Raw genomic sequence first — 15,948 nt, 5'->3', positions numbered from 1 at the left:
TCAAGGAAGCCTGTGTCAGATTTGTGACACTTGCGACACTTGCTTGTGACACTTGTGGCCGCACCATTCACTCGGTTATGGGAACCAGAAACCTAGAACCTTCTTTCTCCCTCCCTCACTTTGTCCCTCAAGCTCTGTTCATTCCATCTTCTAAATATTCCCCACACACTTCCCTCCATTCCCACCCTGCATATCCCTGGTAGTTTGGATTACCATAATCTCTCATTGGGACCCTTACCCTATCCTTTCCTTTTCTCCTGAAAAACTATCATACCACTTGCCTAGTTAAACACCTTCAATGACTGCGTCATTGTATTTAGGACAGACCCACTACCCTGGTTTCCAAATGCCTTTCTGATACAGCATGTTAATCTCTCCCCACTTCCTCTGCTCATCCATCCACACTTGACCACTTCCCCACTGCAATGCCATCCCTCCTCAACTTGCATTTACTCTTCCTCTGCTCCACAAGTCTCTTCTCTTCCAATTCCCTCCTTTCCGTTCCCTTCTGCTTCTAATTCCTCCCCAAATTCATCCCTCTAGTCTCACCCTAGGTGTCCTCAAGGAAGCCTTCCTGACCTCCCTACACTACGGAGGCGCCTCTGATCCAGCACTGTTAGACCTTACAAGGCATCCCTGTTTTCTGCCGGGACTACTTCTTTTTTGTTCACTTCAGTTCCCCAGCATACCAGGACGGTGTTGGGTACACAATAGTCATTCAAGGGGTGTTTGTTGAATGAGTAAATGAATGAATAAATGTGAACCAAATGCCGTGGAGTTTCTATTCCATGTATGGCCTGCAATATACTGTTAATGGAAATTTAACTAATTAAACGACCTAAAGTGTGTATAATACTTGGACCAACAAAACTAATAGGCAACCAACGGAATGGGAAAAGATAGTTGCAAACGACATATGAGATAAAGGGTTGATATCCAGAATCTATAAGGAACTCACCAAACTCCACACCCGAAAAACAAACAACCCAGTAAAGAAATGGGCAGAAGATATGAACAGACACTTCTCCAAAGAGGACATCCAGATGGCCAACAGACACATGAAACGCTGCTCAGCGTCCCTCCTCATCAGGGAAATACAAATCAAAACCACACTGAGATACCACCTCACACCAGTCAGAGTGGCTAAAATGAGCAAATCAGAGAACACGAGATGCCGGCAAGGATGTGGAGAAACGGGCACCCTCCTACACTGTTGGTGGGAATGTAAACTGGTACAGCCCCTCTGGAAAACAGTGTGGAGGTTCCTCAGGAAGTTAACAATAGAACTCCCCTAGGACCCAGCAATAGCACTGCTAGGAATTTACCCAAGGGATACAGAAATGCTGATGCATAGGAGCACATGTACCCCAATGTTCATAGCAGCACTCTCAACAATAGCTAAAACATGGAAAGAGCCTAAGTGTCCATCAACGGACGAATGGATCAAGAAGATGTGGTTTATCTATACCATGGAATACTACATGGCAATGAGAAACAATGAAATCTGGCCATGTGTAGCAACATGGATGGACCTTGAGGGTGTTATGCTGAGCGAAATAAGTCAGGCAGAGAAGGACAAATATCATATGTTTGCACGTATAGGAGGATTAGGAGGAACTTGACGGAGGAACAAGGGGGAGAAGAAGGGCGGAAATGGTGGGGGAAAGGGAGAGAGGCAAACCATGAGAGACTCTTGAATGCTGACAAAAACTGAGGACTGATGGATGTGGGGGGAGGGGGGGATGGGCATGGAGGAGGACACTTGTGGGGATGAGCACTGAGTGTTATGTGGAAACTAATTTGACAATAAACTATTTGTAAAAAAAAATAATAAATAAATAAAGTATGTATAATACTTGGGAAAACTCCTCTCAGGGACTCAGTCCAGGTGCGCGTGCTGGGGTACCTCCCGCAGGCCGCAGAGGCGGGGCCTCCGGNCTTGCGAGGCCGAGGCGCGTCCGCGTGTGCCGGAGGCGCGGTGGTAGGGTCGTGGGTCCCAGCAGGGTGGCCTAGGTTATTGGCCGCGCCTCTGCGGCCGCCATCTTTCCCGCGTCCGGACTCCCACGGCGGGAGGGGCGGTGACCAAGCCGGAAGTGNAGACGGAGGCCCGGATAGTGGGCTCGGGAGTGCCGGGGCCTCCGCTGGGAGCCCGGGAAAGCCTAGTTGAAAGGCCCGGGCGGGGGCGGACCCAGGGGCCATCTCGGAGCCGAGGCGCGGGGCGTCGCGTTCCCCGCTGCGGGATAACCGCGCCGGGCGGCCGGCAGGGCCTAGCTGGGAGCCTGGGCGCTGCACGCGGCCCCCGGGCGCGCTCGGACCCCTTCGGGGACGCTGAGTCCGCGCTGCAGCCACCCGCGCGGCGAGTGCGTGCGGAACCTCGTCCTTGCGTTGGACGGGAGGCTCAGCCAGGTGTCTGGAGCGTGGGAGTGGCCCTCAGATTCCTGATTTACCCGGAATAGCAAGAGCCTCGTTCTGGTTGTACTTTATTAAATACTTCCTAAAGGGCTTGTCACCCGGTTAGCTGTGTTTTCGGCTTGTATGTGTAGTGAAATTCGTAAGAGGATGAATAAAGTCTTTGACGTGTGCCACGAGCATTGCTGAAATGATTTGCAAATGCCTGCATTTGCAGGCCTTTTGTAGAACTATCTTTAAAGGGAAATTTGTGCAGTGTATCTCCTTGAGGATGGTGAGGGTGAACATTTCTTGAAACTGCTGCTGTTGGTATTTGTTATGGTAAGAAAAGTAGAAGACAACAACAAAAGAATGTGAAAGGGTAGTTGGATACCTTGTACACTTAGTATTATGGATTTTCATTGCCCAATAGCCACACGGGGTTGAGATGTGCTCTAAGTGTACAATAAAATACCTATCGGATTTATAGGCCTTGGCACTCCTCCCCAAAACAAACAAAAAAGCAATTTTTTACATCGATTTCATGTTGAAAAGAATTTTTTTTTTGATAGGCCGGGCAGAATAAAATATATTGTTTAATTTCATCTCTTTATACTTTTTCAGTGTGGCTGCTAGAAACTTAAATCTGGCTAGCACTGTATTCTTTCCGAGAGTGCTGTTACAGATGTTCTGGTGAAGAATACAAGCTCAGCATGGCTTTCCTGTGGCCAAAACCATTGACGGGAAGTGAACATTTGTAAAACTTGAAGGTGAAGATGTTATATAATATGTAATATATAATATATAATACCACCCCTTCCCCTCCCACTTTTCAGTGTTTCCAACGTTTGAAAATATTAACTTCCAGGGCTGTTTAAGGAAATCATAGTGACACTAACAGCTGTGTGATATAAAGAACTCAGTTTGTCACAACTTTGTGACATGAAGGTAGGGTGTGTTCTCTCTGTTAGAGTCTTGGTGTATTAACAGACGGTGAGTGGCTGGAGGTCCTCTGACTCCAGGTTCAGTTGCATTTGCTCTTCACCATATTTCTACTCATCTATGTTCATGAGCCAGGATCCGTCTATACTGTGTGTTGGATTGTAAACAAACACATTTTTTAAAAGGGTGCTTATGGAGGTATCGCTCTGTTCTCTGTTTTGTGTTAATACAACCTATGCAGTCATATAAGACCCCTCATTTAGAAGGGCTGGCACTTGGCTTAATACTCTTTTGTCACCACCTTGAAATTCTTAATAATTTTTGAATAAGAGGGCCTTGTATTTTCATTTTGCACTAGGCCCTGCAAATGATGTAGTTGATTTTTTTTTTCTTATGTAGTTATCTGGCATGGGAGTTGGGAGGTGTTGGACAAGAACCAAAACATCTGGCCTTCACTTTACTCCTATGTGTAGTAGGGGGTTTTGCCAGTCCGACTCTCAAGTTTTGTATGTAAATTACTGTAATCAGATTTTATGGATGGTGATATAAACATTGTACATGCATAATTACATCAGAAGATATGCTGATGGTCCTCCCTTGAGAGTTATGCAAATCAGAGTTTTTAAAAATTATAGTAACACTTTCGAATTAGTGTTTTTTTTAAAACTTTTAATGTTTGTTTTTGGGAGAGACAGAGTGCAAGCCAGGGGAGGGGCAGAGAGAGGGAGACACAGAATCTGAAGCAGGCTCCAGGCTCTGAACTGTCAACACAGAGCCCAACGTGGGGCTTGAACTCACAAACTGTGAGATCATGCCCTGAGCTGAAGTTGGACGCTTAACCAACTGAGCCACCCAGGCACCTCTTGATTTGTGTTTTTTATGGTGGATTTGTCAATGTGCCACCAACTTTTCTTATAAATCATCCATATAAAGAATATGATTATGGGATGGAAGTCGAGATTAAAAGTGTGCTTAAAAGCACACTTAAACAGTCCTGTTGATAAGATAGGAAGATAGGCTAGATCTCCAGATACCTCCAGTTAAGAGGTTTCCTCTGTACAGGCATGAGTGTGAACCCTTACTTGGCAGTATCTGTTCCTGTTTTTTGTTGTTTTAGCTACATCCTACTGCGTAAGGTGCCTCTTCCTTCACATTCCTAAAATTTTAAGCTCTCTTTAAGATTGGACATAACTTCAGCTCTAGAAATAATGATAGCTTACATTATTTCTATTTTCTACATTATTATAATGATAGCTTACAGATAGCTGCCTTCTCACTGGGTCCTCACTGTGTTGTCACATGGTGGGGAGAGAGCTCTCTAGGTCTCCCTCTTCTTGTAAGGCCACCCGTTCTATCAGTTTAGCAGTCTACCCTTATGACCTCACTTAACTCTAATCTCCCCCTTAAAGGCTCTTTCTCTAATACTATCATATTGGAGATTAGGGCTTCAGGATGAATAGGGGGGACACAATTTAGTCCATAGCAACCAGGGAGCTTATCTATCCACTACCATGTTATTAGCATTTAGAACAATATTTAGCACTTACACTATGTCCAATATTTACACAGTAAATGAAAAACAGGTATTAGAGTGATCCTCTCTTAGCATCACTGTGGTTTACTCTGGGCTCTTGCCCATTATTGGAACCAGTTATGACAGTGGGCATTTTGTTCTTGGCTGGAGCCAGTCTCTGCTAGGAAGAATATAGCTTAAAGCATGAGAAGATTGGTAAAACTTGGGTATAGCAGTGTGGGAAATGTCAGATGGAGCATTTAACAAATGCATTCATTTAACAAATATTTGTTAAATATCTACTAAGTACCTAGCGCTGGTATTTGTTAAATATCTACTAAGTAGCTAGCATGGGTATCAGAGGTACAAATGGAGAGCAAAAGATACTTTTCCTGCTCTTACAGAGCTTATAATTTAGTAGGGGAGACAGGGTGATTTAAAGGAAAGGAATACTGTTCACTGAGAATACATATCTAAGTAACCTGACAGACTGGGGAGGGGATAGAGGATGCTTGATATCAACCATGATGGTTGAGAGATGGTCAAGCAGGTGTTAACTTGACCAGGAAGGGAAGGAAAAATGCTTCAACCAGAGGGAACAGCATTTGCAAAAGAGTGGTGATGGCTGGGGGGAGGAGAGCAGTCTAGGAACTGAAAAGAACAGTGTAGCTAGAACACAGCATGAAGGAAAATGGTGTGCCTTGAAGCCAAAGCGGTAGATAGAGGCCAAAGGATTTAGGACTTTATAGGTTATATTGAAGATTTGGAACTCTGTGCTGAGGGCAGTTAGAAACCATTAGAGGGTTTCAAGCAGAGCTTTTATAGCCTGGTTAAGTTTGCATTTTAGAAAGTTCCCTGTGATATTACATAAAGATGAATTTCATAAAGGCCTGAGTATACAGATGAGTAAATCTGTATCAGCACCATAGGCCAGACATGTTGTATACCTTAATTTCTATGGAAACAGTCCTTACACTGTGAAACTTGGCTGCCTGATTGGAGGAAAGAAGAGTAAATAATTGGGTTGATTAAGGTTTGGGGAACGTAAGCCTAAAGTCAAGGAAATGAAGAAATTGAGGGTCTGTCTAGTAAGAATATAACTGAAATGATTGATATTGAGTTTTAGAGCCTGAAAAAAGGAAATAAACCAGTATATGAATTCTTAGAGGTTTTTCTCAATCATTTAAATTGTATGAGTCTATTGGATCCTGGACTAATAGTTCCTGACAAAAAAGTTTTACAAGATCAAAAAGTAAAGGAAGTATGTTTGAGCTGAATTTATTTAGTATATCCATATTAGGAGTCCGTGACAGGTTCTCTATTGTATAGGGGATGAATGAACAAATCATAGCTTTACCTTTTAAGAGCTGACAACATGGGATGCATGGGTGACTCAGTTCAGCATTGGACTCTTCTTGGTTTTGGCTCAGGTCATGGTCTCACGATTTGTGAGTTGGGACCCGGGACTCTGCACTCACAGTGCAGAGCCTGCTTGGGATTCTCTGTGTCCCTCTCACCCTGCCCCTCTCCCTCCAAAAGTAAGTAAAAATTGAAAAAAAGAAACTATTAAAAAAAACTGACATCATGGTTGTACAGCTACCATTTGCCATAAAGATACTAAATGTGTTTGTTTGTTTTTAATCCAAGCTATAACCTTTAGCCAGAATTGATTAAAAACAGATATTTACGTTTTTGTAAAGTAGCTTTTTTAAAAATACCATTTTAACATAGTTATTTTTAGTTGTGCCTTAATGACTCTCATATTTATCTTTTCAAGATCCCATGTCAATATTAATCAAAGTTTATAGAATTGAAATCTGAAAGAGCCTTTAATGATCACTTCATTCAGTTTTTCTCAAATGCAGTGTGTGTACCATTGGTTGTAAACAGGATAATTTTAGGTAAAACATAAGCATTTTTAAAAGATTCCAGTATAGTTAACATATTTAGCATATCATACCCATGATTCATGGATATTATGATAGGTTAAAATCGATTTTCTGATTTTAAAAATAGTCAATTTAAGTAAAAATATTAAATAAAAATAGATATCATGTGAATGAAGTTTGGCAAACACTTAATCAACTCTTTTGTTATATAGATGAGAAAACGAAAGGACCCCCAATCACAAAGGCCTTTCCAAGGCATATAACTAATGCACGTCAGAGCTGGGAATAATAGTCAACTCTGCTCAAAACATCCTACTATTTATTCTGCATATAGAGTTGCTTCTTATTGTTGAAACTTGAGAAAGAGACCTCTGTCTTAATAATGGCATTGTATTTTAAATCTCCGTTGTCTATTATGATGGCCACATGTGGCTATTTATTAAAAATTAAAGGTAAATAAGATTTAAAAACGTACTAGTCACAATTTTAGTGCTTGGTAGCCACATGTTAGTAACTACTCTATTGGACAGTATAGCTAGAGAACTTTTCTATCGCTGCAGAAAGTTCTATTGGGATAGTGTTGCTCTAAACTGTTGCTTAATAACATGACTCAACTTTTTAAAGTTTTACCCCCTTTAAAAGGATGCTGCTTATTAATTTGCTCACCATACTGAAGTTATATTAGCTTTGAGGCTAATGAAGTTAGTAGTCACAGTGCAATTAAAATACTTGATCATGGGAAATAAGGCCAAAATGTAGTTCTCAGAGTCTTACCACCTCTTCTTATTGGGAGAAGTTCTTTGTCCTTCTCTCTTCTTTCCTCTCCTTCTCTCTTCTTCCTTCCCCCTTCTTCCCTCCCCTCCCCTCTTCTTTTCTTTTCTTTCCTTCAAGCAGGGGAGAAGGGCAGCAGGACAGAGAGAATCCCAAGCAGGCTCCACACCTAGCACGGAGTCTAACATGGGGCTCGATCCCAGGACCCTGGGATCATAAACTGAGTTGGGATCATGACCTGAGCCATCCAGGTGCCCTTATTATTTTTCTTTTTAATCAATAAACATTATCATGAATTCATAGCAGTTAGAAGAAATATGTTGAGAAACAGAGTATCCATATAGAGAATTTCCTGAATTTCCAAGTAGTTTATTCATCTAGGATTGTATTTTGTTAACATTTTATTTTTTTTTCAAGTTGGTTTCCATATAACACCCAATGCTCATCCCAACAAATGCCCTCCTCCATGCTTGTGACCCATTTCCCCCTCTCCTCCACCCCTCCATTAACCTTTGGTTTGTTCTCAGTATTTAAGAGTCTCTTATGGTTTGCCTCCCTCCCTCTCCTTAGCAATTTTTTTCCCCTTGCCCTCCCCTATGGTCCTCTTATACTTTCTCCTATTCCACATAGGAGTAAAAACATAGGGTATCCGTCTTTTTCTGCTGGACTTATTTCACTTAGCATAATACCTTCGAGTTCCATCCACGTTGCTACAAATGGCCAGATTTCATTCTTTCTTGTTGCCATGTAGTATTCCACTGTATTGATAAACCACATCTTTTTGATCCATATGTCAGTTGATGGGCATTTAGGCTCTTTCCATGATTTGGCTGTTGTTGAGAGTGCTGCTATGAACATTGGGGTACATGTGCCCCTATGCATCAGCACTCCTGTATCCCTTGGGTAAATTCCTAGCAGTGCTATTGCTGGGTCATAGGGGGGTTCTAGTGTTAACTTTTTAAGGAACCTCCACACTGTTTTCCAGAGGGGCTTCACCAGTTTACCTTCCCACCAATAGTGTAGGAAGGTGCATGTTTCTCCACATCCTCACCAGCATCTAGAGTCTCCTGATTTGTTCATTTTAGCCACTCTGACTGGCGTGAGGTGGTATCTCAGTGTGGTTTTGATTTGTATTTCCCTGATGAGGAGGGATGCTGAGCATCGTTCCATGTGTCTGTTGGCCATCTGGATGTCCTCTTTGGAGAAGTGTCTGTTCATATCTTCTGCCCATGTCTTCAATGGATTATTTGTTATTTGGGTGTGGAGTTTGATGAGTTCCTTATAGACTTTGGATACTAGCCCTTTATCTGATATGTCATTTGCAACTATCTCTTCCCATTCCATCGGTTGCCTATTAGTTTTGTTGATTGTTTCCTTTGCCATGCAGAAGCTTTTAATCTTGATGAGGTCCTAATAGTTCATTCTTGCTTTTGATTCCCTTGCCTTTGGAGATGTATCGAGTAAGAAATTGCTACAGCTGAGGTCAAGGGGGTTTCTTGCTTTCTCCTGTAGGGTTTTGATGGTTTCCTGTCTCACATTCAGGTTCCTCATCCATTTTGAGTTTCTTTTTGTGTAGGGTGTAAGAAAGTGGTCCAGTTTCATTCTTCTGCATGTTGCTGTCCAGTTCTCCCAGCACCATCTGTTAAAGAGGCTGTCTTTTTTCCATTGGATCCTTTTTTCTACTTTGTCAAAAATTAGTTGGACATACATTTGTAGGTCCAGTTCTGAGTTCTCTATAATATTCCATTGGTCTATGTGTCTGTTTTTGTGCCAATACCATACTGTCTTGATGATGACAGCTTTGTAGTAGAGACTAAAGTCTGAGATGGTGATGCCTCCGTTTTGTTTTTCTTCTTCAATATTACTTTGGCTATTCAGGGTCTTTTGTGGTTCCATACAAATTTTAGGATAGTTCTAGTTTTGAGAAGAATGCTGGTGCCATTTTGATTGGGATTGCATTGATTGTGTATATTGCTTTGGGTATTATTGACATTTTAACAGTATTTATTCCTCTGATCCATGAGCATGGAATGTTTTTCCATTTCTTTATGTCTTCTTCAATTTCCTTCAGAAGTTTTCTGTAATTTTCAGCGTACAGATTTTTACATCTTTGGTTAGATTTATTCCTAGGTATTTTATAGTTTTTTGTGCAATTGTGAATCAGATCAGTTTCTTGATTTCTCTTTCTGTTGCTTCATTGTTGGTGTATAAAAATGCAACAGATTTCTGTACGTTCATTTTGTACCTTGTGACTTTGTTGAATTCATGGATTAGATCTAGCAGACTTTTGGTGGAGTCTGTCAGGTTTTCCATGTAGAGTATCATGTTGTCTGTACAAAGGGAAAGTTTGACTTCATCTTTGCCAGTTCTGATGCCTTTTATTTCCTTTTGTTGTCTGATTGCCGATGCTAGGACTTCCAGCACTATGTCAAACAACAGTGGTAAGAGTGGACATCCCTACTGTGTTCCTGATCTCAGTAGGAAAGCTCTCAGTTTTTCCCCATTGATGATGATATTAGCTGTGGGCTTTTCATAAATGGCTTTTATGATGTTTAAGTAAGTTCCTTCTATCGACTTTCTTGAAGGCCTTCATTAAGAAGGGATGTTGTATTTTGTCAAATGCTTTTTCTGCATCTATTGACAGGATCATATGGTTCTTATCTTTTCTTTTGTTAATGTGCTGTGTCATGTTGATTGATTTGTGAATATTGAACCAGCCCTGCAACTCAGGAATGAATCCCACTTGATCATGGTGGATAATTCTTTTTATATGCTGTTGAATTCAATTTGCTAGTATCTTGCTGAGGATTTTTGCATCCATATTCATCAGGGCTATTAGCCTGTAGTTCTCTTTTTTTGCTGGGTCTCTGTCTGGTTTGGGAATCAAAGTGATGCTGGCTTCATAGAATTGAGTCCAGAAATTTTCCTTCCATTTCTATTTTTTAGAACAGCTTGGNGATTTTTGATAACTGATTAGATTTCTTCACTAGTTATGTGTCTGTTTAGATTTTTTTATCTCTTCCCCGTGTGAATTTTGGTAGCGTGTGTGCTTAGGAATTTGTCCATTTCCTCTAGGTTGTCCAGTTTGTTGGCATATAGTTTTTCGTAGTATTCCCTGATAATTGCTTGTATTTCTGAGGGCTTGGTTGTAATAAATTCACTTTTATTCATGACTTTGTCTGTTTGGGTGCTCTCTATTTTCTTTTTGAGGAGCCTGGCCACAGGTTTATCAATTTTGTTTGTTTTTTCAAAAAGCCAACTCTTGGTTTCATTGATCTGTTTCAACTACTTTTTTTTTATTCTATATTATTTATTTCTGCCCTGATTTTTATTATATCTCTTCTCCTACCAGGTTTGGGGTGCTTTTGTTGCTCTGCTTCTGTTCCTTTAGGTGCACTGTTAGATTTTTGTATTTGCACTTTTTCTAGTTTCTTGAAATAGGCCTGGATTGCAATGTATTTTCCTCTTAGGATTACCTTTGCTGCATCCCAAAGAGTTTGGATTGCTGTATTTTCATTTTCGTTTGTTTCCATATATTTTTTAATTTCTTCTTGAATTGCCTGGTGACCCATTCACTCTTTAGTAGAGTGTTCTTTAACTTTTGGAGGTTTTCCAGATTTTTTCCTGTGGTTGATTTCAAGTTTCATAGCATTGTGATCTGAAAGTGTGCATGGTTGATCTCAGTTCTTTTATATTTTATTGAGGGCTGCTCTGTGACCCAGTATGTGATCTCTATTGGAGAATGTACCATGTGCACTCGAGAGGAAAGTGAATTCTGTGGCTTCGGGATGTAAATATATCTATCTGTCAGGTCCAATTGTCCCAATGTTTTGTTCAGGCCCATTGTGTCTTTAGTGATTTTCTGTCTAGTTGGTCTATCCATTGCTGTAAGTAGAGTATTAAAGTCCCCTGCACTTAGCACATTCTTATCAATAAGTTGCTTATGTTTGTGATTAATTGTTTTATGTATTTGGGAGTTCTGAATTTGGTATATAGACATTTATAATTGTTAGGTCTTCCTGATGGATTGACCTGTAATTATTATATAATGTTCTTCTTCATCCCTTGTAACTGCCTTTACTTTAAAGTCCAGTTGGTCTGTTATGTAGGCTACTCCAGCTTTCTTTTGACTTCTAATACCATGATAGATATTTCTCCATCCCCTCACTTTCAATCTGAAGGTGTCTTCAGATATAAAGTGAGTCTCTTGTAGACAGCAAATAGATGGATCTTGCTTTTTTATCCACTCTGATACCCTATGTCTTTTGATTGGAGCATTTAGTCCATTTACATTCAGTGTTATTATTGAAAAATAGGATTTAGAGTCATTGTGTTCTCCGTAGGTGTCATGTTTGTAGTGGTGTCTCTGGTACTTTGTGGTCCTTGCAACAATTCACTCATAGAGTCCCCCTTGGAATCTCTTACTGTAGGGCTGGTTTAGTTGTGATGAATTCCTTCAACTTTTGTTTGTTTGGGAAAACCTTTATCTTGCCTTCTATTCTGAATGACAGGCTTGCTGGATAAAGGATTCTTGGCTGCATATTTTTTGTGCTCATCACATTGAAGATTTCCTGCCATTCCTTTCTGGCCTGCCAAGCTTCAATAGATAGGTCTGCTTCAACCCTATGTATCTCCCTTTGTATGTTAAGGCCCGTTTATCCCTAGCTACTTTCAGAATTCTCCCTTTATCCTTATTTTTTGCCAGTTTTGCTATGATATGTTGTGCAGAAGATCGATTCAAGTTACGTCTGAGGGGAGGTCTCTGTGCCTCTTGGATTTCAGTGTCTGTTTTCTTCCCCAGACTGGGGAAGTTCTCAGCTATAATTTGTTCAAGTACCCCTTCAGCTCTTTTCTCTCTCTTCTTCTGGAATTCCTATGATATGGATGTTGTTCCATTTGATTGTATCATTCAGTTCTTGAATTCTCTTTTCATGCTCCTGGATCAATTTCTCTCTTTCTCGGTTTCCTCTTTTTCTATAATTGTATCTTCTAATTCACCTATTCTCCTCTCTGCCTATTCAGTTCGTGCTGTGGCTGGCTCCATTTTATTATGCACCTCATTTACAGCATTTTTTAATTCATCACAATTATTTTTAAGATATGTGATCTTTGTAGTAATAGCATCTCTGCTGTCTTCTATGCTTTTTTTAAGCTCAGCGATTAATTTCATGATTATTGTTCTAAATTCTTGATCAGTTATGTTGCTTATGTTTTGACCATTCTTTAGCTGTCACTTCTTCCTGGAATTTCTTTTGAAGAGAGTTCTTCTGTTTCATCATTTTGGGTAGCTTTCTGTCTCTTGTAAGTTTTAAAGGCTTGTTATGTGCTCTGCACCAGCGAGTACTGCTATATTAAAGGAGGCTCATACACTGTCCAGGGCCTGGCCATTCAGGAAGTGTTCTTTTAAGAGTGTCCCTTTCTCTCTCTTGATGTGACTTTGGTTACATCATAGTAACCATAGTAACCACATAGCCATAGTGATGTTTTGGACTCTCCGCCATGTGTGCTTTAGTTTGTTTCTTGAAGTAGCCCTGGAAAGGAAAACAGACAAACAAACGGAACAAAAGCATGCAAATGCACAAACAAATCAAACAAACAAGCAAACCGACAAAAATAATAAAACAAAACAAAAAACTCAAAAAAAAAGCCCAAAAAACAAAGGACAGTCTAAGAGCATAAAACCAGAATTCCCAGCTACAAATAAAGAGCAGGGTGAAGGCTGTGCTGATGGAAGAGGATATATACAAAGAGAGAAATGACAGGGGTGGGGAGGAAGAGAAAATGAACATTGACCAGGCAGAGAGACTAAAAGGCTTAATCCAGAGAGAGAAAAAAGGAGAATAGGGTAGGGAGTGAGGAAAAAGAAACAAAGGTAATGTACCCAGAGAAATGATATAGTCTGATTATTCCAGAGAGAAAGGAAGGTAAAGAAGGAGGTGTGGAACATGCATCAGGGGGATGGATTAAATATGTCTGTTTAAGCAAACCTATAACCAGAATAACCAGTCTGGAGGAGGGGAGAGATAAGAATGAGCAAAGGGATAAAGTATCTGAATAGCAAGAATTGATCTAGAGGTAATCACGGCAATGCATCAGCGCTGGTCTTAGGGGAGGGGCTGTCTGTTTGCACAGCATCTATTTCGCTCCTAAAAAAAGCAGTAACCCAGCGCAAATGGGCGTGGTTTGGTGTAGGCAGGTCCCAATTCCACTGTGGGCCCCACAGACGATCCCTGAGGCCCCACTGTGGTGGTTGTGGGGAAAAAATGATGATCCCCCAGGCCCTTCTCTTGGGACCAGGGGCGCCAAATCACTCCTTCAGATCCGTCCTCACTGTGCCACGGGTGCAGATGCCCAGCTGTGTTCCAAGCTCTCACTCTCCGCACATTAATGATGCCTCCTGAAATGTAGTCCCACAGGCCACAGCCACTGTGCCTCTGGGGTACTGCCTTACTTGGGGGGAATTTCTCTTGTCCCCTGATCTGGCACGGGACCAGGGCACTCAGTCCAAAGAAATCTCCGCAGTTAGAGATGGGATCTTTTTCCGAAAGCACTGTGGTTAGAGATGGGATGATAAGAAATCTCTCCATCCTGTCCGAGGTTCTTCTCTTCTCCAGATATACTTCTGCACTTCCCCAGCCGCTCTTTCTCTTGTCTTTGTCTCTCTGCAGAAGGGGCTCCCTCGCCACCATGTCCTGGCCCGTTTTTATCTCCTCCATTTTGCAATCATGTACTTATGAGGCTGTCTTCTTCCTAGACTGTCTCCTTTCCTACCAGACTCTTGAGGTTCAGAGTCCTTTGGCTTCAGTCCTTCTTTGAGAGATGCTGGCAGGAAGTATGGATCCCCCAATTTCTCTACCATCTTGGCCCCTCTCTCTTGTTAACATTTTAAAACTTTTTATTTTTAAACAGATTTTCAGTGAATGGACCTGACTGGACTATTTGAGCACATCATTAAACATGAGCGGTACCAAACCTGATATATTGTGGGCACCACACCAAGTTGATAGATTTGTTGTGTGTGACTCAGAACTGAGCCTTTATCACGTGGAATCTACTGTGAATTCAGAACTCAAAGCTGGATCTTTACGTTTATCTGAAGACTCTGCGGCTACATTACTATCAATAAATTCAGATACACCTTATATGAAATGTGTTGCCTGGTATCTCAATTATGATCCTGAATGCCTCCTGGCAGTTGGACAAGCAAATGGTCGAGTTGTACTTACAAGTCTTGGTCAGGATCATAACTCAAAATTCAAAGATTTGATAGGAAAAGAATTTGTCCCAAAACATGCCCGACAATGCAATACCCTTGCATGGAATCCATTGGATAGTAACTGGCTTGCTGCTGGGCTAGATAAACATAGAGCTGATTTTTCAGTGCTGATTTGGGATATTTGCAGCAAATATACTCCTGATATAGTTCCCATGGAGAAAGTGAGACTTTCAGCAGGTGAAACTGAAACAACATTATTAGTTACAAAACCTCTTTATGAATTGGGACAGAATGATGCTTGTCTCTCTCTTTGTTGGCTTCCACGAGACCAGAAACTTCTCCTTGCGGGTATGCATCGTAACCTAGCCATATTTGATCTTCGGAATACGAGCCAAAAGATGTTTGTAAATACAAAAGCTGTTCAGGGGGTGACAGTAGACCCATACTTCCATGATCGTGTTGCTTCCTTCTATGAAGGTCAGGTTGCAATATGGGATCTAAGGAAATTTGAGAAGCCAGTTTTGACTTTGACTGAGCAACCAAAGCCCTTAACAAAAGTAGCATGGTGTCCAACTAGGACTGGTCTGCTTGCCACTTTGACGAGGGATAGTAATATTATTAGATTATATGATATGCAGCACACACCCACTCCCATTGGAGATGAAACTGAACCCACAATAATTGAAAGAAGTGTGCAACCTTGTGACAATTACATTGCTTCCTTTGCTTGGCATCCAACAAGTCAAAATCGAATGATAGTTGTAACTCCCAACCGAACAATGTCTGACTTCACTGTTTTTGAAAGGATATCTCTTGCCTGGAGCCCAATTACATCTTTAATGTGGGCTTGTGGTCGTCATTTGTATGAGTGTGCAGAAGAAGAAAATGATAATTCTTTAGATAAAGATATAGCAACGAAGATGCGCCTTCGGGCTTTGTCCAGGTATGGACTTGATACAGAACAGGTGTGGAGAAACCATATTTTAGCTGGAAATGAAGATCCACAGCTCAAGTCACTCTGGTATACTCTGCACTATATCCTTTTCATTGTGAATTTTGTGAGATGAATCAGGTAGAGATGTTCTTAAAATTTGCTGAAAGGTCAGTCTGTAAATTTATTCTGAATGTTTTATATGCAAATATAAGTTACATAATGCTAAAATTAGTAAAATTATTTAAAACTGTTGAGGTTGAAATACTGCCTTATAGATTGTATAGAAAGGAGAAAA

The 15,948-nt window shown here is 40.9% G+C and overlaps 1 protein-coding gene across 1 annotated transcript in view; it reads left to right on the top strand.

The window, feature by feature from the left end:
- Positions 1 to 3,015: 3,015 nt before the first annotated feature.
- MIOS (meiosis regulator for oocyte development) overlaps positions 3,016 to 15,948 on the top strand; it is a 50,375-nt gene continuing 37,442 nt past the window's right edge. Inside the window, exons 1-2 of the mRNA XM_077765350.1 lie at positions 3,016 to 3,158; positions 14,413 to 15,754. Coding sequence (XP_077621476.1) covers positions 14,461 to 15,754 — 1,294 coding nt within the window. The 5' untranslated portion in view covers positions 3,016 to 3,158; positions 14,413 to 14,460. The remainder of the gene's footprint in view (positions 3,159 to 14,412; positions 15,755 to 15,948) is intronic.

The sequence above is a fragment of the Crocuta crocuta genome, unplaced genomic scaffold, assembly GCF_008692635.1.
Source record: "Crocuta crocuta isolate KB4526 unplaced genomic scaffold, BGI_CrCroc_1.0 scaffold14, whole genome shotgun sequence".
Classification (NCBI taxonomy): domain Eukaryota; kingdom Metazoa; phylum Chordata; class Mammalia; order Carnivora; family Hyaenidae; genus Crocuta; species Crocuta crocuta.
The sequence above is the reverse complement of the archived record's forward strand: the minus strand, read 5'-3'. Positions and strand labels throughout refer to the sequence as shown.